Source organism: Lissotriton helveticus, chromosome 1_1 (assembly GCF_964261635.1).
Source record: "Lissotriton helveticus chromosome 1_1, aLisHel1.1, whole genome shotgun sequence".
In the NCBI taxonomy this organism is placed as follows: Eukaryota; Metazoa; Chordata; class Amphibia; order Caudata; family Salamandridae; genus Lissotriton; species Lissotriton helveticus.
In genome coordinates this window covers 1,467,894,755-1,467,918,868 of record NC_136057.1, presented here as the reverse complement: position 1 = coordinate 1,467,918,868, position 24,114 = coordinate 1,467,894,755, and the positions used below count along the sequence as shown (strand labels likewise).

Genomic DNA, 24,114 nt, shown 5'->3' with positions numbered 1-24,114 from the left:
CTGGTTCTAATCGGCTTGTCTTTTTTGAAATAATTCTTCACCTTATTTACAAGAGATAATTTTCTCTTATTTCCGTACATAATGCTAGTGTTATGACCTTTCCACTGATCGTTTTCAAATCCTAAATGTCTCGGATCTGGTCTAGTATGCGGTCTGTACGTATGCCACATATAATTTCCTTCAAGCTGGCTCTTTGTTTACAAATTACTTCCAATCTAAATCCGTCTCTTATTTTCGTGCAACCAATAGAGTGCACAAGTTCAAATAATCTCGACCAATGGGTGCGCGGCCTTTTTTTCGCGAGACAGTTCTCACGCTTCGGCACTCACCCCTCCTACAATTCCCGCTCCGCTACACACCCGCTGCGTCTACCAAGGTATACAACGGTAACCACGCATTTTTTACAACGCGGTACCGTTACCACGCTACTTTTACCACGCAAGTCGTTACCACGACTTGCGCTGGGGGGCGCTCCAGGATAGTAAATAGTTTAATTTACTATCCAACTCCTTTCCCTAGAGTCCACGGGGACTGGAGTTGGAATAGTAAATTTAAAAAATTACTATCCAGCGCCCCTCCACGCAAGTCGTTGTAACGACTTGCGTGGTAAAAGTAGCGTTGTAACGGTACGCGTTGTAAAAGTACGCGTGGTACCGTCATACATCCGTCTACCAATCCCAGCGCGGCACAGAGTGACGTCAGAGCAGCTTCGCGACTGACTCCCTCCTTCACAAGGTAACGGAAACTTTATTTCTTTTTAAAGTGCTAGTGCTTGGTTATTTAACAACGAATACACATTCGCCACTGTACTCAAGTGTCTGGACAGGAAAGATTTGTTTCACTGCAAGTAAACTACTTCCATTTACTTTTCACACACTACGGATAGATCTCTTCTGCCTACCCTTCACACAAGCATTGGAGAACCTGCTACTTCCCTAGACTCATCCACCTTTCCGGGATATATCCAAGTCTAAAGTTTCACCAGTGAACCCCTTTTGCTTTCACCCAAGCTCCGATGAACCTGCTACTTTTCCGGTGTGACCCTCACTAGGTTATGCCACAATAGGAATTTTGCCAATGAACCTCGTTGCTAACATTTATTCAAACATACATTCAGGAAAAAACCATAGTTAGTGCTTCCAGTTCTGCCTAACCTGCACTAACTTTCCTTAAAGTCAGTGACCTCAAAGCAAGTGGATTCTCTTCACCACTCGCTATTCAATTCCCCGGGGATTCCCAACAACATAGAAGACGTTTTACGAACGAATGGATTAATACATATAACAGTATAATAACAAGAATAACGATTTTAAAACATTTCATAATATTTCAAAGCAAACATTTCAAGTGAGTGATCAAATCACCTGAACTGCCTACCCTCTTAGCAGCAACAAGGTTTGTTACTTAGCAGCATCCAACGTATCTAACTTATCTAGTCCTACCTAACTTTAACTATTCCCTAACCATCCTCTGTGCTACCAGTAAATTACTGATAGAGATCGGGGTCACCTGACCAATAATTTCACCATATAGTTTTCGGGCCCATAAATTTCAATTCACCATATACATTAATCAGGTGACCTCACAAACCTACCATCAGCAACCCTAATTCCTTCCTATTATATTCTAATGTACCCGACTTACCATCCACCGTCACGGGTACCTAATGACCATGATAGATCAGGGAGCTAGCTGTAAAAGAAAGGCAGGCAAAATACAAACCCAACTTTAAAAATACCTTTGATTTTCATAAAATGACCACGGACAACTGAGAAGTTTTAAAGGTTTTATCTAGAAATCAGTTTCTGTGAGTATTAGGCTTACAGTTAAAAGGCAATCGATAATCATGATAACAAAAAGAACATAACCATACAAGAAAAGTGTAAGGGCAATCATTTAAGTTGTAAATAGTGCGACAGGGAACACTCTAAGTAGACTTAAACTGAAACTCAAGAATGGACATCTATAAATGAGCAAGCTTATTGCATGTACTAGAATTATACTATTGGGACGTACTTCATGAAAATGAGTGGAAAATTTGAATCCTACACATCTATCGAAAGGGTGAGAAGTGGAACACACTATAATTCAATTATTATTACTTCAAGAATAGAATTCAGGAGAAACTATGAACCACCTTTAAATTCATAAACAGTATGGAGAGAATTGTGCTAAAAAAAGGTAGGGTAACATAGGAACATGCTATAAAAATGCAATGATCATTCAGATTGCGAAAAACATGGAAATTATAACATGTGCAAAGGTATGTCTTTATTGAAGCAAAGGCAGAAAATAGAGAGGTGCAGTATAGAGTTCTCAGCCCTATCTATATATTTACCTAGAATGGTGTGAAAGCCAACCCTGGCCACGGATCAGTCAAGGACAGGAAATACCCCAAGGAATAGCAGTCATCAATGGGGCAGCAGGTGCAGAATGGACACCCCAGGACAGGACAGGAAACCCAGATTAGGATCAGGACAGGACCACCAAGGCACGACCAGCACCCGCAGATTGGAAGCAACGCCTGCGCTCCACCCTCTCTGCAGCTATCAGTCAGAACCCCGATTGGGTTAGCGAACTCCCCAGCAAAGTGCTCCGCCAGCACTTAAGGTTTAGTAAAATCTTTAAAGTCTAAGGTCAAATTCGGACAGAGTGCTCCGCAGCGCTCTGTATTCAGAAAAGGGGGTGGTGATGAACAGAGTGCCTGAATTAAGCAGACCACTCTTACCCAGTCCAAAGATCAGGGCTTGATCCATCACCGTTTTTTAGCTCACTGCACCATCCCAGCTCAGAACTTGGCTATATGCAAATTAGTCTGTTCCTGTCCCAGTGCATGATGGGAACAGGGCAAACCAAACTACCAAGCCAATTCTTATACTGGGAAGGAAACAAGCTTCCGGGGACCGGTTTCTGCCATTTCAGGCGTCGTCGGCCCGGTTTGCTTGAATCCTGATGGTGCAATGAGCAAGGGACTCACATCTGAGTATACCCTTCCACGCTTATGGTGGACAAAATGTTTCAGAAAAGGGGGTGGTGATGAACAGAGTGCCTGAATTAAGCAGACCACTCTTACCCAGTCCAAAGATCAGGGCTTGATCCATCACCGTTTTTTAGCTCACTGCACCATCCCAGCTCAGAACTTGGCTATATGCAAATTAGTCTGTTCCTGTCCCAGTGCATGATGGGAACAGGGCAAACCAAACTACCAAGCCAATTCTTATACTGGGAAGGAAACAAGCTTCCGGGGACCGGTTTCTGCCATTTCAGGCGTCGTCGGCCCGGCTTGCTTGAATCCTGATGGTGCAATGAGCAAGGGACTCACATCTGAGTATACCCTTCCACGCTTATGGTGGACAAAATGTTTCAGAAAAGGGGGTGGTGATGAACAGAGTGCCTGAATTAAGCAGACCACTCTTACCCAGTCCAAAGATCAGGGCTTGATCCATCACCGTTTTTTAGCTCACTGCACCATCCCAGCTCAGAACTTGGCTATATGCAAATTAGTCTGTTCCTGTCCCAGTGCATGATGGGAACAGGGCAAACCAAACTACCAAGCCAATTCTTATACTGGGAAGGAAACAAGCTTCCGGGGACCGGTTTCTGCCATTTCAGGCGTCGTCGGCCCGGCTTGCTTGAATCCTGATGGTGCAATGAGCAAGGGACTCACATCTTAGTATACCCTTCCACGCTTATGGTGGACAAAATGTTTCAGAAAAGGGGGTGGTGATGAACAGAGTGCCTGAATTAAGCAGACCACTCTTACCCAGTCCAAAGATCAGGGCTTGATCCATCACCGTTTTTTAGCTCACTGCACCATCCCAGCTCAGAACTTGGCTATATGCAAATTAGTCTGTTCCTGTCCCAGTGCATGATGGGAACAGGGCAAACCAAACTACCAAGCCAATTCTTATACTGGGAAGGAAACAAGCTTCCGGGGACCGGTTTCTGCCATTTCAGGCGTCGTCGGCCCGGCTTGCTTGAATCCTGATGGTGCAATGAGCAAGGGACTCACAGGGGGGCGTGGCTACGCACGCAATGGTGGTGGACGTGCACGGGTAGAGCTCCGTGCTGAGCTCCCCTTCCCTGGGCCAGTTATCCGCTAAAACAGCACGGAGCCGCCTGAAACTTTCAGCGGACCTTCCCGGGGCGATTCTCGGCACTGCGGCTGATTTTGGCATCGGAGACCCGACGGGCCGAGCCCCGTCCTTTCCTGAGACCCGCCTGCGGGGCCAGCGGTGACGAGGTTGGTGGAGTGATCACGGGAGGCCGCGGCTTGGGCCTACCACACAGGCCCCACACTGCGCACTTCACCGGGGCGGGACTGTACCCCGCAGAGCCCTTCACCGAGGAGCAGGCACGATAGCCACTAGACGCCCTGTCTGCCGCGTGGCTGGATGCCCACGGGGGGGCTGCTGTGGGTACGGAGCGGGCGCCTGGCGGGACCTGCCTGACCGCGGAGCTGCCGGGACCCGGGAGCGGAACACCCCTGCACGGCTGTGCGGAGACACACCTGGCGGAGTAGCGACCAGGGCCAGCAAGCCGGAGAACCAACGCGGCCTGCGGCGACCCTCCCGGTGGCTTCCGGAGACAACGGACTCCCCCCCGGCCGGGAGGGGAGGCCGGGGGTACAGGCCAAAAACTTGCAGATCCCGCACTGCGCTGAGCGACCCGCACGGCGGCTGCTGCTGCTCGCGGGGAGCTTTTGAGTGGAGCTGGGCTCGCCCTCCGGCACGGACCTGCCTGGCCCCCCCACTGCCGCGATCGGGGAGCAGCGCCCTGGAGTAGTGCTGACGGGGCTGCTGGGGGTGCTGGGGGGGACCCACGGGCCCACGTGGCAGATCTGCCGGATGACTGTTGGTGCTACCCTGGCCCTACGGACCCTTGCATAAAACTGAACAGCCTCGTACTTCGCTGCAGGGCGGCAACACCTGACTGCCGGCTGCTCACTACCTGGGCGCTCACGCCGGTGCCTGCGGCGCGGCCCTCACACTCCCGGCGAGGAACATTACCGCCCGCCTGGCGAGGCGAGCGGACAGAGGGCAGGGGCCGGGCCGGGCGACTGGCACTGAATGAACGGCTCACAAACATACCTGCCGCGGAAGGGAGCCCGCAAATAGTCCAGGCACACACTGAGAGCGGGACGGCGAGAGCGGCCCTGGGGAGGGACCTGCTGAGCCCACACACGAGACGACTGAGCTGTGGAGCCGCGTGTGACGCTGGAGGGACGCTGGGGAGGCGCCATTTGATGACAGGACCTGCCATGCGAACATTCCTGTCCTACAACATCTAGGACACTGGCAGAGAAGACCTGCACATGTCCGGTGGAGTGAGGACGCGCACCGGGACAGGGGGAGCCCCTCCAAAAGGAAAAACCGGCAAGCTACTGGACAAGATGGCCGCTGATCAGGTCGCTGCGAGGTTGGATAGCGTGCTTGCAGCTATGGAGCGCATGGAGCACTCGCTTCAGCAGACCAGAACCTCCCTGGAGTCGAAAATTGACAGTGTCGCGATTGACCTCACACACCTACGCGATGACCACAGGAAGCTGGCGGACCGGACCAAGACGCTGGAGGGTGCGGTGAAAGACATTGAACCCAGGGTCGCCCAGACGGACAAAGACGTACAAGATCTCCTCAACAGAGTGGATTTCTTGGAGGACCGGGCTGAGGATGCGGAAGGGCGGGCGAGACGCAATAACATTCGCCTGGTGGGAGTCCCCGAAAAATGGGAAGGGACCCGACCCGCACAAAGAGTGGAGGACTGGCTCAGGGAGCTGCTTCCTGCGGACACGCTCTCACCGCAATTTGTGGTGGAGAGGGCACACAGAGTCCCAACGAGACCCCACACCACGGGCATGAACCCAAGGCCGCTCCTCTTCAGGATCCTCAACTACAGAGACAGAGATGCAGTGCTGCGGGAAACCAGGCGTCTAGGCGAAGTCCGCATTGACAATGCACACGTCATGTTTTTCCCGGACTACACAATCCGAGTTCAGCGTCAAAGACATGATTTCCTGGAGGCTAAGCGGAGACTCAGGGAGGCGGGCTTGAAGTATTCCCTCCTATTTCCTGCCAAACTGAGGGTGGTGGCGCGGGACAAGACTTACTTCTTTAACACCCCAGAGGAGGTCGGTGACTGGCTGAACAGTGGTACTGATACGACGCCGAGACAGACGCAGGAGAACGGGAAGCGGCCGCGAAGGCGCGGACCGAGACGCCACCGTGGGAACAGGGACCAGCGGAACCGAAGACCGGAGGAACCGTCGCGTCACTCCCCACCAGCTGACCAAATGCTTATGGAACAACAGGATGCGCTCCGACGTATCTCTCAAATGAGCAACTCTCCTGGATCGGAAGTCGCCGTGGACCCTGGCCAACAGACCAATCTCAGCGATGAAGAAGCCATTTATGGACTGCCGGACTCCCAGATGTCTGTGGAACTCCCGGAGGTCGCACCGCAGACGGCAGACTTGCTCCACTGAAGGAAAAGTCGCACGTAATATGAGAACTCTGTTGCAGAGACGAGATCGGCATGGTGCCGAAGGGTCGCTTGGTGATGCTACATGCTGGGCATCTGTCGGGGGGGCCCCCACAGCTAGGTTGGCGGTCGGCCTCACCAGCGCACCGTGAGTACTTCTCCTATTCCAACGACCCTCGAGAAGGTAAGGTGCTGATGGAACACTAATGCCACGCTTCCCACTCCCCCCCCTCCCCTGGTCTGTGGCACCGTCTCCCTGGCTTCCCTACATGGCCGGGGATTGCATTGACCCCCAGCAGCATGTGACTTTCTCGCACTGTGCAGGCAATGTGTCAGCAAACATTTATATACCCAATCCAAAGACAGGCTGCAGGGGTGGGCCCCCCATGGAGCTAAAGACGTCCAGCTCTGGCGCGCTGACATTGGCTGTAACTGGACTGGCCTATGAGGCCCAGGGAAGGGATTAGACCATGGGTACTCACAAACTTTCTCTCGGGGGCCAAATTTACAGTGTGGTTTGTGTCCAAGGGCCGCACCAGTGGGGGCGGAGCCAGTGGGGGAGGGGGCGGGGCTAGACTAACCAAAAAAAACTGACCATGAGGTTGATCACTGGTCCCTGCAGCGGACACCTTCGTCCACTGAGCCACCAGACAACTCTCTCTCTCGCTCTCTTTCTCTCTCTCTCTCTCTCCCTCCCTCTCCCTCCCTCTCTCACTCTCCCTTACTCTGTCCCCCTCCCTCTGTCGCCCTCCCTCTGTCTCCCTTTCCCTATCTCACTCCCTCACTCTGTCTCCCTTTCCCTATCTCACTCCCTCACTCTGTCTCCCTTTCCCTCTCTCACTCCCTCACTCTGTCTCCCTTTCCCTCTCTCACTCCCTCACTCTGTCTCCCTTTTCCTCTCTCACTCCCTTTCCCTCCCTCCCTTTCCCTCCCTCACTCCCTCACTGTCACTCTCTTTCCCTCCCTCACCCTCCCTTTACCTTCCTCCCTTTCCCTTTCCCTTTCCCTCCTTCCCTCTCACTCCCTCACCCGGTCTCCCTTTCCCTCCCTCACTTTGTCTCAACTTCAGGGATTCCGCACTCCTTGATTTGTTCCATAATTTGCCTGCAGTAAGAAGAATTCACATTTATTACCAGTGTATTAGTATTAGGCAGAAACTATTCTTGAATCAAAGCTAATAGGATCTTGAATGCAGTAGACTCAAGTGCAAGGGACTCTGCAGTAAAGCACATGGCACCCTCCTAAACTTCACATAGTTAAATATGAGTAAAGATAAGCATTTTAAAATTCGTAATGCTGCCATGATAACTTTATCGCCTACTTTCAGCACTAATTTACCAATCCTGCAGGCTATACCAGTTATAGTTCATTCTTGTTCCAAACCTTTAACTTTGGTTGAGGGTAGCCAGTAAAGCCACTCCCTTTCCCTCCCTCACCCTCCCTTTCCCTTTTCCTCCTTCCCTCTCTCACTCGGTCTCCCTTTCCCTCCCTTTGTCTCACTTTCTTTCCCTCTCCCTCTGTCATCTCACCCTGCCTCTGTGTCAGCCCGGGCTGAGACAGCTTTGGAGCACACACAGACAGCCGCACCGAGCGCATTAACAGGTCTTTAAAAGACCATTAACATGTTAATGAGGCTCTGTTGTTCACCTCTTAACGCCCCTGCTCCACTCTAACTACGGCAGGAATCGCCCGGCCGGCCCCCACAGAGCAGCAGTCTCCGAGTCGCGCTTCTGCAACTTGTGTTGGCAGACACTATTTAAAAAAAAAAAAAATAATTAAAACGCCGGTACAATATGTGCAAGGTCCGCGGGCCGCCAGGGAAGGCTTGCCGGGCCGCTGTTGGCCCGCGGGCCGTACTATGAGTACCCGTGGATTAGACCTTTCCTCTTGCACACCTTATAGAACTGTCAGGACTGTGAGTAGCACACGATCCCCCCAGATTTGAATAGTTGTCCCTCTTTTTTATAGAGTATGGACGGTGGCCCGTTCTGCTACTGCCCTTTTGGTATTTCAGGGGTGTTTCCCTACAGTTGGGTTTTGTTACAATGTGTTTTGTATCCCCTTTTTGATGTCTTCCTGACCTTTTATGGGCGCGCTGAGGGGGGTGGTCGGGGGAGAGCTGGCGGTGGAGTTGTTGCGGATGGGCGCTGGGCTGCAATTGAGGGGACGGGATGGAGAAACACACTGCTGTTTGATGGAGTCTACCAAACTATGCACCTGGAACATTAGGGGTATGCACACACCAGCACGCCGCTATCAGATATATTCCTACCTGAAGAGACACCAGATACGCATCGCACTTCTGCAGGAAACGCACTTGAACAGGGCAGAGGTAGTCGCACTGCGGCGTAGATGGAGGGGGCAGCTGTATGCTACCGAGTACTCATCGTATGCCAGGGGGGCGCTCATATGGGTGCAGCCGGGTACTCCCTTTGCGATGTCCGAAGTGCAGACTGATCCAGAGGGCAGATATGTGCTAGTGAAGGGCCGCCTGGATGGGCAATCTATAGTGCTAGCGTCCATATACTCTCCAAATACGGAACAGGGGGGCTTCCTGGCGCGCGTTTCGGAAAAGCTGGCACCCTGGCATGGCATCCTCTGGGTTCTGGGAGGGGACTATAACACGGTACTGGATCCCGCACTGGACCGCTCGGCCCCGCCTGGGCCCAATGCCACCTCTCAGGGGGCAATTAAGGCACTCACCCAATGGGCGACACAGTGGGACCTACGGGATGCATGGCGCGCACACAACCCTAACATTAAAATATACTCCTATTACTCAGGGGCACACTCGTTGCATGTCCGCCTGGACAGATATATGGTGTCATCGGAGCTCTTGCCGCACATAACAGATACACAATACCTTGGTCGGACGCATTCTGACCACAACCCGCACACACTGCACATAGCCTGGGAGCGCCCCCACCCGCCCATCCCCATGTGGCGCCTACAGCCGGCCCTGCTGCTAGACGCCCCATTCCGAGACTCCCTGCAGGCACGCGCAGCAGACTATTTCACTGATAACGCAGGCACGGCGTCCTCCCCGCAGGTCGAGTGGGACGCATTCAAGGTGGTGATGCGGGGTCACTGCCTGGGGACACAGGGCGGTATACGGAAACAATTAGAGGCCGACCTATGCCGGGTGGAGGCTGAATTGCTCCGCCGGGAGCAGGAGGCGGTGGAGGGGACGGGCGCCGAGCTAGATGAGGCCCGCGCGGAACAAGGGGCGCTACTAGAACGCCTGCGACACATCAATTTTGCGGCACACTCGGCGCGAACGCACCAATACAGCGACAAACCCGGCAGATTGCTGGCCTGGCTAGTCAGACAAGAAAACCGCGCTGAGCCAATATCAGCCATCCGGACGACCATGGGGGACGTAGTGCACACACAGAGTAAGATACATCAGGCCTTCGTGCAGCATTATCAGGCACTGTATAGGTCACAGCTGAGGGCTTCGTCGGCGACCATAGCTGAATACTTGGAGCACATCCCACTACCAACTCTTACGGAAGTGCAGCGGGGGGAGCTAGGGGCACCTTTCACGCGGGAAGAGCTGCGTGAGGCTATCTTCGCACTGTCCAATGGCAAAACGCCAGGCCCAGACGGCCTGCCTGCCGAATTCTTTAAGACCTGTTCAGATATACTGATCCCGGAACTGCTCAAAATGTACAATGCTGCAATTGAGGACTCGGCGCTTCCTGCCACGCTGAATGAGGCTAACCTGGTTTCTCTTCTGAAGCCTGGTAGAGATGGGACCAGTATGGGCTCTTACAGGCCCTTGGCCATGTTGAATACCGACTATAAAATATTCACCTCTTTGCTAGCTCGCCGCCTGGCTGCGGAGGTCCCTGCCCTGGTTCATTCTGACCAAAATGGCTTCGTGCCAGCGAGAAGCACCTCGCGTAATATTCGTCGACTCTTCCGGGTACAGGTGGAAGCAGTACCCCAATGGCCGAGGTCGGGTTGTCTGGTCTTAGACCTCGAGAAGGCCTTCGACTCGGTGGAGTGGCCTTACTTGGGGGCAGTACTGGACCGCTTTGACCTGGGGGGAGCGTTCGAAGAAATGGTGGACCTTATCTATCGGCGGCCGGGTGTCAGGGTGCGTACGGGCAGGCTACTCTCTGAGGAAGTACTGGTGCGCAGAGGTACCCGACAGGGTTGCCCGCTATCGCCCCTACTTTTCTCTTTGGCAATTGAACCCCTGGCGGCGCTACTACGGTCGCGGGGGGCGGGATGGGGAATCCCGCTGGCGGATGGTACACATATAGTTTCACTATACGCAGATGATTTACTTCTGTATGTACGAGACCTCGCAGCAGTGCCAGATGAATTGTCGGACATTTTCCAGACCTTCGAAACAGTGTCAGGACTCAGGGTCAACTGGGTGAAGTCCGGAGTGTACTCCTTCAGCCAAGAAACGCAGGAGTGCGACGTGACCCTTGGAGGTGCCAGGCTGACCTGGTATCCCACCTCCTTTAAGTATCTTGGGATGCACATCTATAGAGACCCGGAGACCATATTGGAAGGTAACCTGGGACGTGCCGTGTCCTCTCTACGTGCGCAGATGGCTTTCTGGAAGACACTGCCCCTGAATGTACCGAGCAGGATTGCTCTAACTAAAATGATAGCATTGCCTAGACTGCTCTATCACTTTGCCAACATCCCGTCCTTCGTCCCCGCTAAACTCTTCCGCGAACTAGAAACAATGGTCCGTAACCTGATCTGGAATGGGGGGCGACCCCGAGTGGCCCTGTCGAAATTATACTCCCCGACAACAGAGGGCGGGCTGGCAGTTCCTAATATGGAACTGTATTATCTGGCTGCGCAGCTGCAATGGGTGACACACTGGCTGAGTGGCACGCACCTGGATGACACGGCCACCGCTACGTACACATGGACACACGCGCAGATATGCGCGCTGTTCCACCCCCTAACTAAAGGCCCACGCCCGCTGCCCCTGCATGTGGCTGTGGCCCGCAAGTGTTTCCTCCGCAGTTTAAAACTGACCGGGGAAGTAAAGCCATATGCCCCTGCGATTCCTCTGCTGGGCACGCCCAGGAGATGCGGAGCGGTAACAGCGCGCATCCTAGAGTGTTGGACGGCGGCTGGAGTAGAGACACTGGGTGACCTTTATGCGGACGGTGCTCTGCTTCCATTCGAGGAGCTGACAGAGGGCGCAGGTCTACCGGCGGGGCAGTTCCTGACCCATGCGTCCATACTAAGGGCATACGCGGAATCCTGGGGGGGAGTTGGGGAGGAACCGCAGATGCATCATGTGATGCAGTACCTACATGTAATGGGCAACGGCACCCACATAATCCACTGGCTGGCGCAGGCTCTCCTCCTACACACGCAGCGGTCCACGCAACCGGCGCGGGACAAGTGGGCGACCCACCGACAGCGGGAATGGACGGATAAGGAGTGGGCAATGATCTTAGCCAGCCCTATGAACATCCCGCGCAATGCCCGCTTCCGAACCATCCAATTTTATATAATACATCAGGCATACTTATCACCAGATAGGATCAACAAATACTTCAAGCTTAACACCGCCGCCTGTCCCAGATGCGACTTGATAGGTGCGGACATTTTACACTTGCTCTGGAATTGCCCCTCACTGGATTCATACTGGGGGGAGGTGGCGTCTCTCCTAACGCACAGCGCTGGCCCTGGGCTACCACATACCTGGGAGGCATGCATACTTGGTTTATATGGCAGGAACAAACTGAATAAGACGCACGCCAGGTTCTGGGATTTAGGCCTCATCACGGCCAAGCGGCTGATTACTAAACATTGGAAGGAGAGGAGGCCGCCAATCCCTAAATACTGGTGCGCCTCCTTTACTAACTGGGCTAGGGTGGAAAGCGTGGCTTTGCACAAGGAAGAAGTTGCGGGCTTGAGACAATTCCCCATTGCGCAGATTTGGGACGGGTTTGTGCGATCCCTACAGGAAGAAAGGACGGCCAGAGGGCTCATATAGGGTCAGTAATAAGCGCGTTGACACGAGCCACATAGCTGTAGGGAAGCTGGGTGTATGAATAGGTGTTCTCTCCCCCCCCCCCTCCCCCCCCACGTCATACACACATGGAGGGCACTGGTGGTGTGGCGTCTCTTGACCAGTGGGGACTGCCGCCTTCCCAGTTGTTTCGCCAGCAGGCGCTTGTGAGCACCCCATGTCCAATAAGCTAATCGATGGTCTGGATAGTCATTCACAAGCAGACGCATTACAGTACAGGCCTGCTGCGATGTCTCGCAGACCGCTCTCCGTGAGATCGCTCCCTTTAGCGCGCCCGCTCTCCCCACGCCCCCCCCCCCCCACACAACCACCCCCGTTTATATGTTCTGGACTCTTACCTCCCACACGTAGTCTGTCAGCTGGGATGCGCAAGCGATCACAGACTTAGGAGAGGGGACTGGCGCAGGCCATGTCTCTCTCAACAGCTGCATGTCAGTCTATAGAGCCACCCGCACGAGTCGCTGCACGAAGTAGAGATGGGAAGTACAGCTCTGCTATTACTTGGCAGGTGGAGCGATTCGCAGCGCAGGTAGGCCGCACAAGTGCCTCATCCGCATCCACATTATTGACACGCAGCTGAGGTCAGCGAGTACTCCTCCTGGGCTTGGTACCGAGGGTGCGGTAATGTTCGCTGAAGATACAACCGACAGAATGGGACACACAGATGAGACTTGTCCAGGTTCCTAAGTTGCAATGTTTTGCATATATATACATAATGAAAATAAAAAAAAAAATGACGTTCATTTTACACATGTTGTGCGCAGAGGCACCTATACCGTGAAGGATATTGTACATCATATGCAATGATTGTTGGCCGGCACGAAATTACATGCTTCTTGCTTGTGCTCATTTATCTCGTACATGCCTCCTCAAGTTGCGGCCGGCCCACAGGGTTGTAGGCTGCGCCATCTGTACTGTGCTATGAAAAATTAATAAACGTCTTTAAAAAAAAAAAAAAAAAAAAAAAAGGAGCAAGGGACTCACATCTGAGTATACCCTTCCACGCTTATGGTGGACAAAATGTTTCAGAAAAGGGGGTGGTGATGAACAGAGTGCCTGAATTAAGCAGACCACTCTTACCCAGTCCAAAGATCAGGGCTTGATCCATCACCGTTTTTTAGCTCACTGCACCATCCCAGCTCAGAACTTGGCTATATGCAAATTAGTCTGTTCCTGTCCCCGTGCATGATGGGAACAGGGCAAACCAAACTACCAAGCCAATTCTTATACTGGGAAGGAAACAAGCTTCCGGGGACCGGTTTCTGCCATTTCAGGCGTCGTCGGCCCGGCTTGTTTGAATCCTGATGGTGCAATGAGCAAGGGACTCACATCTGAGTATACCCTTCCACGCTTATGGTGGACAAAATGTTTCAGAAAAGGGGGTGGTGATGAACAGAGTGCCTGAATTAAGCAGACCACTCTTACCCAGTCCAAAGATCAGGGCTTGATCCATCACCGTTTTTTAGCTCACTGCACCATCCCAGCTCAGAACTTGGCTATATGCAAATTAGTCTGTTCCTGTCCCAGTGCATGATGGGAACAGGGCAAACCAAACTACCAAGCCAATTCTTATACTGGGAAGGAAACAAGCTTCCGGGGACCGGTTTCTGCCATTTCAGGCGTCGTCGGCCCGGCTTGCTTGAATCCTGATGGTGCAATGAGCAAGGGACTCACATCTGAGTATACCCTTCCACGCTTATGGTGGACAAAATGTTTCAGAAAAGGGGGTGGTGATGAACAGAGTGCCTGAATTAAGCAGACCACTCTTACCCAGTCCAAAGATCAGGGCTTGATCCATCACCGTTTTTTAGCTCACTGCACCATCCCAGCTCAGAACTTGGCTATATGCAAATTAGTCTGTTCCTGTCCCAGTGCATGATGGGAACAGGGCAAACCAAACTACCAAGCCAATTCTTATACTGGGAAGGAAACAAGCTTCCGGGGACCGGTTTCTGCCATTTCAGGCGTCGTCGGCCCGGCTTGCTTGAATCCTGATGGTGCAATGAGCAAGGGACTCACATCTGAGTATACCCTTCCACGCTTATGGTGGACAAAATGTTTCAGAAAAGGGGGTGGTGATGAACAGAGTGCCTGAATTGAGCAGACCACTCTTACCCAGTCCAAAGATCAGGGCTTGATCCATCACCGTTTTTTAGCTCACTGCACCATCCCAGCTCAGAACTTGGCTATATGCAAATTAGTCTGTTCCTGTCCCAGTGCATGATGGGAACAGGGCAAACCAAACTACCAAGCCAATTCTTATACTGGGAAGGAAACAAGCTTCCGGGGACCGGTTTCTGCCATTTCAGGCGTCGTCGGCCCGGCTTGCTTGAATCCTGATGGTGCAATGAGCAAGGGACTCACATCTGAGTATACCCTTCCACGCTTATGGTGGACAAAATGTTTCAGAAAAGGGGGTGGTGATGAACAGAGTGCCTGAATTAAGCAGACCACTCTTACCCAGTCCAAAGATCAGGGCTTGATCCATCACCGTTTTTTAGCTCACTGCACCATCCCAGCTCAGAACTTGGCTATATGCAAATTAGTCTGTTCCTGTCCCAGTGCATGATGGGAACAGGGCAAACCAAACTACCAAGCCAATTCTTATACTGGGAAGGAAACAAGCTTCCGGGGACCGGTTTCTGCCATTTCAGGCGTCGTCGGCCCGGCTTGCTTGAATCCTGATGGTGCAATGAGCAAGGGACTCACATCTGAGTATACCCTTCCACGCTTATGGTGGACAAAATGTTTCAGAAAAGGGGGTGGTGATGAACAGAGTGCCTGAATTAAGCAGACCACTCTTACCCAGTCCAAAGATCAGGGCTTGATCCATCACCGTTTTTTAGCTCACTGCACCATCCCAGCTCAGAACTTGGCTATATGCAAATTAGTCTGTTCCTGTCCCAGTGCATGATGGGAACAGGGCAAACCAAACTACCAAGCCAATTCTTATACTGGGAAGGAAACAAGCTTCCGGGGACCGGTTTCTGCCATTTCAGGCGTCGTCGGCCCGGCTTGCTTGAATCCTGATGGTGCAATGAGCAATGGACTCACATCTGAGTATACCCTTCCACGCTTATGGTGGACAAAATGTTTCAGAAAAGGGGGTGGTGATGAACAGAGTGCCTGAATTAAGCAGACCACTCTTACCCAGTCCAAAGATCAGGGCTTGATCCATCACCGTTTTTTAGCTCACTGCACCATCCCAGCTCAGAACTTGGCTATATGCAAATTAGTCTGTTCCTGTCCCAGTGCATGATGGGAACAGGGCAAACCAAACTACCAAGCCAATTCTTATACTGGGAAGGAAACAAGCTTCCGGGGACCGGTTTCTGCCATTTCAGGCGTCGTCGGCCCGGCTTGCTTGAATCCTGATGGTGCAATGAGCAAGGGACTCACATCTGAGTATACCCTTCCACGCTTATGGTGGACAAAATGTTTCAGAAAAGGGGGTGGTGATGAACAGAGTGCCTGAATTAAGCAGACCACTCTTACCCAGTCCAAAGATCAGGGCTTGATCCATCTCCTTTCTGGTGAAGAATTGGCTTGGTAGTTTGGTCTGCCCTGTTCCCACGATGCACTGGGCCAGGGACAGACTAATTTGCATATAGCCAGGTTCTGAGCTGGGATGGGGCAGTGAGCTAAATAACGGTGATGGATCAAGCCCTGATCCTTGGACTGGGTAAGAGTGGTCTGCTTAATTCAGACACTCTGTTCATCACCACCCCTTTTTCTGAATCGTTTTTGGCCACTATAGGTGTGGCAGGGTATACTCAGACATGAGTCCCTTGCTCACTGCTCCATCAGGATTCAAGCAAGCCGGGCCGACGAGGCTGAAATGCCAGAAACCGGTCCCCGGTAGCTTGTCTCCTTTCTGGTGAAGAATTGGCTTGGTAGTTTGGTCTGCCCTGTTCCCACGATGCACTGGGCCAGGGACAGACTAATTTGCATATAGCCAGGTTCTGAGCTGGGATGGGGCAGTGAGCTAAATAACGGTGATGGATCAAGCCCTGATCTTTGGACTGGGTAAGAGTGGTCTGCTTAATTCAGACACTCTGTTCATCACCACCCCTTTTTCTGAATCGTTTTTGGCCACTATAGGTGTGGCAGGGTATACTCAGACATGAGTCCCTTGCTCACTGCTCCATCAGGATTCAAGCAAGCCGGGCCGACGAGGCTGAAATGCCAGAAACCGGTCCCCGGTAGCTTGTCTCCTTTCTGGTGAAGAATTGGCTTGGTAGTTTGGTCTGCCCTGTTCCCACGATGCACTGGGCCAGGGACAGACTAATTTGCATATAGCCAGGTTCTGAGCTGGGATGGGGCAGTGAGCTAAATAACGGTGATGGATCAAGCCCTGATCTTTGGACTGGGTAAGAGTGGTCTGCTTAATTCAGACACCCTGTTCATCACCACCCCTTTTTCTGAATCGTTTTTGGCCACTATAGGTGTGGCAGGGTATACTCAGACATGAGTCCCTTGCTCACTGCTCCATCAGGATTCAAGCAAGCCGGGCCGACGAGGCTGAAATGCCAGAAACCGGTCCCCAGTAGCTTGTCTCCTTTCTGGTGAAGAATTGGCTTGGTAGTTTGGTCTGCCCTGTTCCCACGATGCACTGGGCCAGGGACAGACTAATTTGCATATAGCCAGGTTCTGAGCTGGGATGGGGCAGTGAGCTAAATAACGGTGATGGATCAAGCCCTGATCTTTGGACTGGGTAAGAGTGGTCTGCTTAATTCAGACACTCTGTTCATCACCACCCCTTTTTCTGAATCGTTTTTGGCCACTATAGGTGTGGCAGGGTATACTCAGACATGAGTCCCTTGCTCACTGCTCCATCAGGATTCAAGCAAGCCGGGCCGACGAGGCTGAAATGCCAGAAACCGGTCCCGGGTAGCTTGTCTCCTTTCTGGTGAAGAATTGGCTTGGTAGTTTGGTCTGCCCTGTTCCCACGATGCACTGGGCCAGGGACAGACTAATTTGCATATAGCCAGGTTCTGAGCTGGGATGGGGCAGTGAGCTAAATAACGGTGATGGATCAAGCCCTGATCTTTGGACTGGGTAAGAGTGGTCTGCTTAATTCAGACACTCTGTTCATCACCACCCCTTTTTCTGAATCGTTTTTGGCCACTATAGGTGTGGCAGGGTATACTCAGACATGAGTCCCTTGCTCACTGCTCCATCAGGATTCAAGCAAGCCGGGCCGACGAGGCTGAAATGCCAGAAACCGGTCCCCGGTAGCTTGTCTCCTTTCTGGTGAAGAATTGGCTTGGTAGTTTGGTCTGCCCTGTTCCCACGATGCACTGGGCCAGGGACAGACTAATTTGCATATAACCAGGTTCTGAGCTGGGATGGGGCAGTGAGCTAAATAACGGTGATGGATCAAGCCCTGATCTTTGGACTGGATAAGAGTGGTCTGCTTAATTCAGACACTCTGTTCATCACCACCCCTTTTTCTGAATCGTTTTTGGCCACTATAGGTGTGGCAGGGTATACTCAGACATGAGTCCCTTGCTCACTGCTCCATCAGGATTCAAGCAAGCCGGGCCGACGAGGCTGAAATGCCAGAAACCGGTCCCCGGTAGCTTGTCTCCTTTCTGGTGAAGAATTGGCTTGGTAGTTTGGTCTGCCCTGTTCCCACGATGCACTGGGCCAGGGACAGACTAATTTGCATATAGCCAGGTTCTGAGCTGGGATGGGGCAGTGAGCTAAATAACGGTGATGGATCAAGCCCTGATCTTTGGACTGGGTAAGAGTGGTCTGCTTAATTCAGACACTCTGTTCATCACCACCCCTTTTTCTGAATCGTTTTTGGCCACTATAGGTGTGGCAGGGTATACTCAGACATGAGTCCCTTGCTCACTGCTCCATCAGGATTCAAGCAAGCCGGGACGACGAGGCTGAAATGCCAGAAACCGGTCCCCGGTAGCTTGTCTCCTTTCTGGTGAAGAATTGGCTTGGTAGTTTGGTCTGCCCTGTTCCCACGATGCACTGGGCCAGGGACAGACTAATTTGCATATAGCCAGGTTCTGAGCTGGGATGGGGCAGTGAGCTAAATAACGGTGATGGATCAAGCCCTGATCTTTGGACTGGGTAAGAGTAGTCTGCTTAATTCAGACACTCTGTTCATCACCACCCCTTTTTCTGAATCGTTTTTGGCCACTATAGGTGTGGCAGGGTATACTCAGACATGAGTCCCTTGCTCACTGCTCCATCAGGATTCAAGCAAGCCGGGCCGACGAGGCTGAAATGCCAGAAACCGGTCCCCGGTAGCTTGTCTCCTTTCTGGTGAAGAATTGGCCTGGTAGTTTGGTCTGCCCTGTTCCCACGATGCACTGGGCCAGGGACAGACTAATTTGCATATAGCCAGGTTCTGAGCTGGGATGGGGCAGTGAGCTAAATAACGGTGATGGATCAAGCCCTGATCTTTGGACTGGGTAAGAGTGGTCTGCTTAATTCAGACACTCTGTTCATCACCACCCCTTTTTCTGAATCGTTTTTGGCCACTATAGGTGTGGCAGGGTATACTCAGACATGAGTCCCTTGCTCACTGCTCCATCAGGATTCAAGCAAGCCGGGCCGATGAGGCTGAAATGCCAGAAACCGGTCCCCGGTAGCTTGTCTCCTTTCTGGTGAAGAATTGGCTTGGTAGTTTGGTCTGCCCTGTTCCCACGATGCACTGGGCCAGGGACAGACTAATTTGCATATAGCCAGGTTCTGAGCTGGGATGGGGCAGTGAGCTAAATAACGGTGATGGATCAAGCCCTGATCTTTGGACTGGGTAAGAGTGGTCTGCTTAATTCAGACACTCTGTTCATCACCACCCCTTTTTCTGAATCGTTTTTGGCCACTATAGGTGTGGCAGGGTATACTCAGACATGAGTCCCTTGCTCACTGCTCCATCAGGATTCAAGCAAGCCGGGCCGACGAGGCTGAAATGCCAGAAACCGGTCCCCGGTAGCTTGTCTCCTTTCTGGTGAAGAATTGGCTTGGTAGTTTGGTCTGCCCTGTTCCCACGATGCACTGGGCCAGGGAAAGACTAATTTGCATATAGCCAGGTTCTGAGCTGGGATGGGGCAGTGAGCTAAATAACGGTGATGGATCAAGCCCTGATCTTTGGACTGGGTAAGAGTGGTCTGCTTAATTCAGACACTCTGTTCATCACCACCCCTTTTTCTGAATCGTTTTTGGCCACTATAGGTGTGGCAGGGTATACTCTGACATGAGTCCCTTGCTCACTGCTCCATCAGGATTCAAGCAAGCCGGGCCGACGAGGCTGAAATGCCAGAAACCGGTCCCCGGTAGCTTGTCTCCTTTCTGGTGAAGAATTGGCTTGGTAGTTTGGTCTGCCCTGTTCCCACGATGCACTGGGCCAGGGACAGACTAATTTGCATATAGCCAGGTTCTGAGCTGGGATGGGGCAGTGAGCTAAATAACGGTGATGGATCAAGCCCTGATCTTTGGACTGGGTAAGAGTGGTCTGCTTAATTCAGACACTCTGTTCATCACCACCCCTTTTTCTGAATCGTTTTTGGCCACTATAGGTGTGGCAGGGTATACTCAGACATGAGTCCCTTGCTCACTGCTCCATCAGGATTCAAGCAAGCCGGGCCGACGAGGCTGAAATGCCAGAAACCGGTCCCCGGTAGCTTGTCTCCTTTCTGGTGAAGAATCGGCCTGGTAGTTTGGTCTGCCCTGTTCCCACAATGCACTGGGCCAGGGACAGACTAATTTGCATATAGCCAGGTTCTGAGCTGGGATGGGGCAGTGAGCTAAATAACGGTGATGGATCAAGCCCTGATCTTTGGACTGGGTAAGAGTGGTCTGCTTAATTCAGACACTCTGTTCATCACCACCCCTTTTTCTGAATCGTTTTTGGCCACTATAGGTGTGGCAGGGTATACTCAGACATGAGTCCCTTGCTCACTGCTCCATCAGGATTCAAGCAAGCCGGGCCGACGAGGCTGAAATGCCAGAAACCGGTCCCCGGTAGCTTGTCTCCTTTCTGGTGAAGAATTGGCTTGGTAGTTTGGTCTGCCCTGTTCCCACGATGCACTGGGCCAGGGACAGACTAATTTGCATATAGCCAGGTTCTGAGCTGGGATGGGGCAGTGAGCTAAATAACGGTGATGGATCAAGCCCTGATCTTTGGACTGGGTAAGAGTGGTCTGCTTAATTCAGACACTCTGTTCATCACCACCCCTTTTTCTGAAGCGCTCTGTATTCAGTCACCTATTGAGTGCGTTGGGTCAGTGACAGGTCAGCTATTCAGACAAGTCGGACAATTTCTCTAGCTGAACCTAGGCTAGATATACTGTTTTGGGTCAATGTACCACCCCCAAATGTTACAATGTGTCAGAATCCACAATTTCGATTGGTCCCAAAGTAGGCTAGGTTAACACACCAATCAGAACAGACTACTGTAAGCCTAAATTTACATTCTAGGGATCCGCCTAGCAAGATTGGGGTTCCCACGAAAAGTTTCACAGAATACAATGAAGAATTACATTTGTTACAACCGAAGAACACATTCTGCTCCATCCTCCTAGGTCAGAGGTGGCTTTCACAGGAGCATCTTGACTGTGGGTGCCAGCTGGCTGATTTCCACTGTTCAAGGACATTTCTCTCTGGCTGCGCGACATGCGCAGAAGGGACCTTCAAGATGGTTCTCGGTTTTGGTCAGACCCCCCAGTTATCATGGTACATGAAAAGTAAGCTAAAACAAATTAAAACATAGAAATAAATGTATGTACTACATATCATGATCTTGTACTTATGGTTTACCACTAAAAAAAATATACTATGCAGTTATATATTAGTGCAATACACAATAACACGAGAGCATCTGCACAAGCTTCACCACATTATTACACAAGCAGCCATCTTGTGGCTATTACGCATGCGCACCCTTTCCCTCCAGAATTACAACTACGTCACGTCACGTGAGTGTGACTAACGCATGCGCAGAAGCAATATTCTAAACGACGGCCATTTTAAAGACACAGATTAATCGTATTAGTAAAACACATAGGCAAGCATCACTAAGATACACGCGCATTCAAAAGTGAAGGAAAATTAGTACAACATACAAATTGGATTACCGGGTTATAACAGATTCGAGGTTCATGACTCAAGGAAGTCGCGAAATATGCGAAATCTTGCTCTATCAAGCCAAACGGTCGAGGCAGCACCGAGGGGTGCTGGGGGACCTGAGATCATACTAGAAAGGAGTTTGCGGCTCCAGCGACAGAACTGAAAACTGATATGCCATGAGGATTATTGCACATTTCCACTGTAGCTACAGATTTTGAGTAATGTGGTAATGCCCGTTTCAAGTCTTGCGTATTCAGTGAGTTGTTGCTACAAGCAAACGCCTAATGATAATGTGCGCATCACTGTCATTGTTAGCAAAAGTTATACCTCCTTTTTACACTGAAATTGTAAGTACAGTGGTAATATTGTGCTGTACTGCTATTTACGCATCAGAGCATTACTTCTAGATTCACACAGGGCTTAGAATGAGCCTGCTGTATTAGTTGTATCCACGTTTCCAGAAAAGGCCAATTATGCTGCTGCTGGAAGATTACCTCCCATAGAGCCCCCCCCCCCAATCCTAACCCCACATTAATCTATGAGCACTGACACTTGTCCGTCTTTTATTTCTCCTAGCATAAGCACCCATACCCCGGCAAACCGTATACGGGAGCAACCAGATCTGCCTACCTCCCAGATAACACTGAGGGCCAAGACATACTGAGGATGCTGCAACAAGCTTTCAACCAGAAGTTAATTTTCACAATTGGGGAGTCACGGACAACGGGGGTTGAAAACACGGTGACCTGGAATGACATCCACCATAAGACCAACATATATGGTGGACCCACTGGGTGAGTATCCGAATATTCCACTTGATATTAGCGGTGTTTTTGGTGAGTTTGGGAAAAGAAAGGGATACTTTACGTATTTCAGTTCTCTCACAGTGCTTACCTTTGCAAAAGAGGATCTAGCGTTTTTTATTCAGGTTCTTTATAAAGTTTTGATTGTCATCTCACAATAACATCAGAGTGCTGAAATGGACTGAAATACAGGAACGAATGTCAACAACAGTAAACAAGGTAAGTGTAAGTCGTTAAAGTGCTGAAGGTTAAGGGGAGCATCCTATCTGACATTCTTCGTTAGAGACTTCTTATAAGAAGGCTTCAGTCACATTATTGCCTGAAAAGTTCAGTAAACTAGTACCATGCCTTCGACCATCATAAGTGTTTGTTCTGCACACCTGCAGAATATGGACCCACATTGATTTCATTTTTGCTGTGCTTCTGAAGCTTTACTTCCGTAGTTCTCTCCATGCACTGGCAGGCACAGGTACTGTTTCATGTGCCACTGGCCATGGTCTCAGTTTAGTATCTCTCGGTATCGGTAGATGTTGCTGATGAAGCACAAACTACAGATTTCTTCATAGACTGAATCACAGAAACATCTGTGTGGCTAGAATCCTTGCTGCTTCTGAAAGAATTTGAACCGAAAAAATGCTGCCCAGTGGCTAAGTGTTATGCTTGCCTCCATCAGCTAGTATGAATTTTGTTTAGCCAAAAAGCAACTTGCATTCTGTGGGCTGGAGTTAGAGTGGGTCAGGACTTCAATCCAGAAAATTACAGAATTCATAACCACTCACCTCCATTTTAAATATGGCCTGCTCTGCTAGCGTGAACAACACCAGGCAGCCATGACCTGGGGTTTCCATCCACTTAAGGCGTGCTACTCCACCGTCAATGTCAGCAGCACTTCCTCTGTGCAAGATCAGCATGTAAACCAGGATGTTGTTGGGCAGAGATCCCTTCAAATGTCACAGACATGATCGGGGAAACCCCACAACACATAAGAACATTTGTCACATGGGCACCAGAAGGATACAACGAGTGGCTGGTTATGCTGTCTGGAGTAGGACATAGCATTTAATGTGTAGTTAAGCCCATGGTCACCAACATTGAACTCCCCATTTATATTTCAAAATTAAAGTCTGAAATAGTAAGCAAGGGAAGGGGCAGAGGGAACTGCTACCTCATTTCCTTACATCCAGAGCTAGACATGTCATGGACACATAATGTTCTTGTTGTGGACGGTACCAAGATCACATGGGAGGTGCTCTTGCATTCACAAAATGCTTCTCAGAAGAGGACATGTTTGAGAGGCGGGAGAGTTTAGTAAGCAAGAGGAGGTCATTAAGGCGCAAATCTTTGCCTAACGGGATTCCGCCATTTTGTGTCAGGCAAAATTCTGAGGGGTTTTGGTGGTTTGAGAGCACACAATTTCATAAACCTCTGACTTGAAGAGGATAGAGATAGATCGATCGCACAATGAAACTAAACCTAGAGACTGGATATGGTTTCTATAGGTGCAGCAGCAGGTGGGGGAAATTTGTAGACTGAGAGATGGCTACAAGCTTACTTTTTGCTATTAACCAGAAGTGTCTAACCTTTTCTGTAGCACAAACTTCTGTGGGTTACTGAAAAGCATCACAAGCTACCACCTAAAATGTGAGTGTTAGATAAAGTCCACATAACTCAAACACTTTCCCTAGAGTATCACAGTCCTGCTCCAGTGAGCATACAACATTAATG

At 51.0% G+C, this 24,114-nt stretch overlaps 1 protein-coding gene across 1 annotated transcript in view; it reads left to right on the top strand.

The window, feature by feature from the left end:
* The window catches only part of LOC144828146 (E3 ubiquitin-protein ligase DTX3L-like), a 190,924-nt gene that overhangs the window by 110,753 nt on the left and 56,057 nt on the right, over nucleotides 1-24,114 (top strand). The window contains exon 6 of the mRNA XM_078686260.1: nucleotides 22,163-22,380. Coding sequence (XP_078542386.1) covers nucleotides 22,163-22,380 — 218 coding nt within the window. The remainder of the gene's footprint in view (nucleotides 1-22,162; nucleotides 22,381-24,114) is intronic.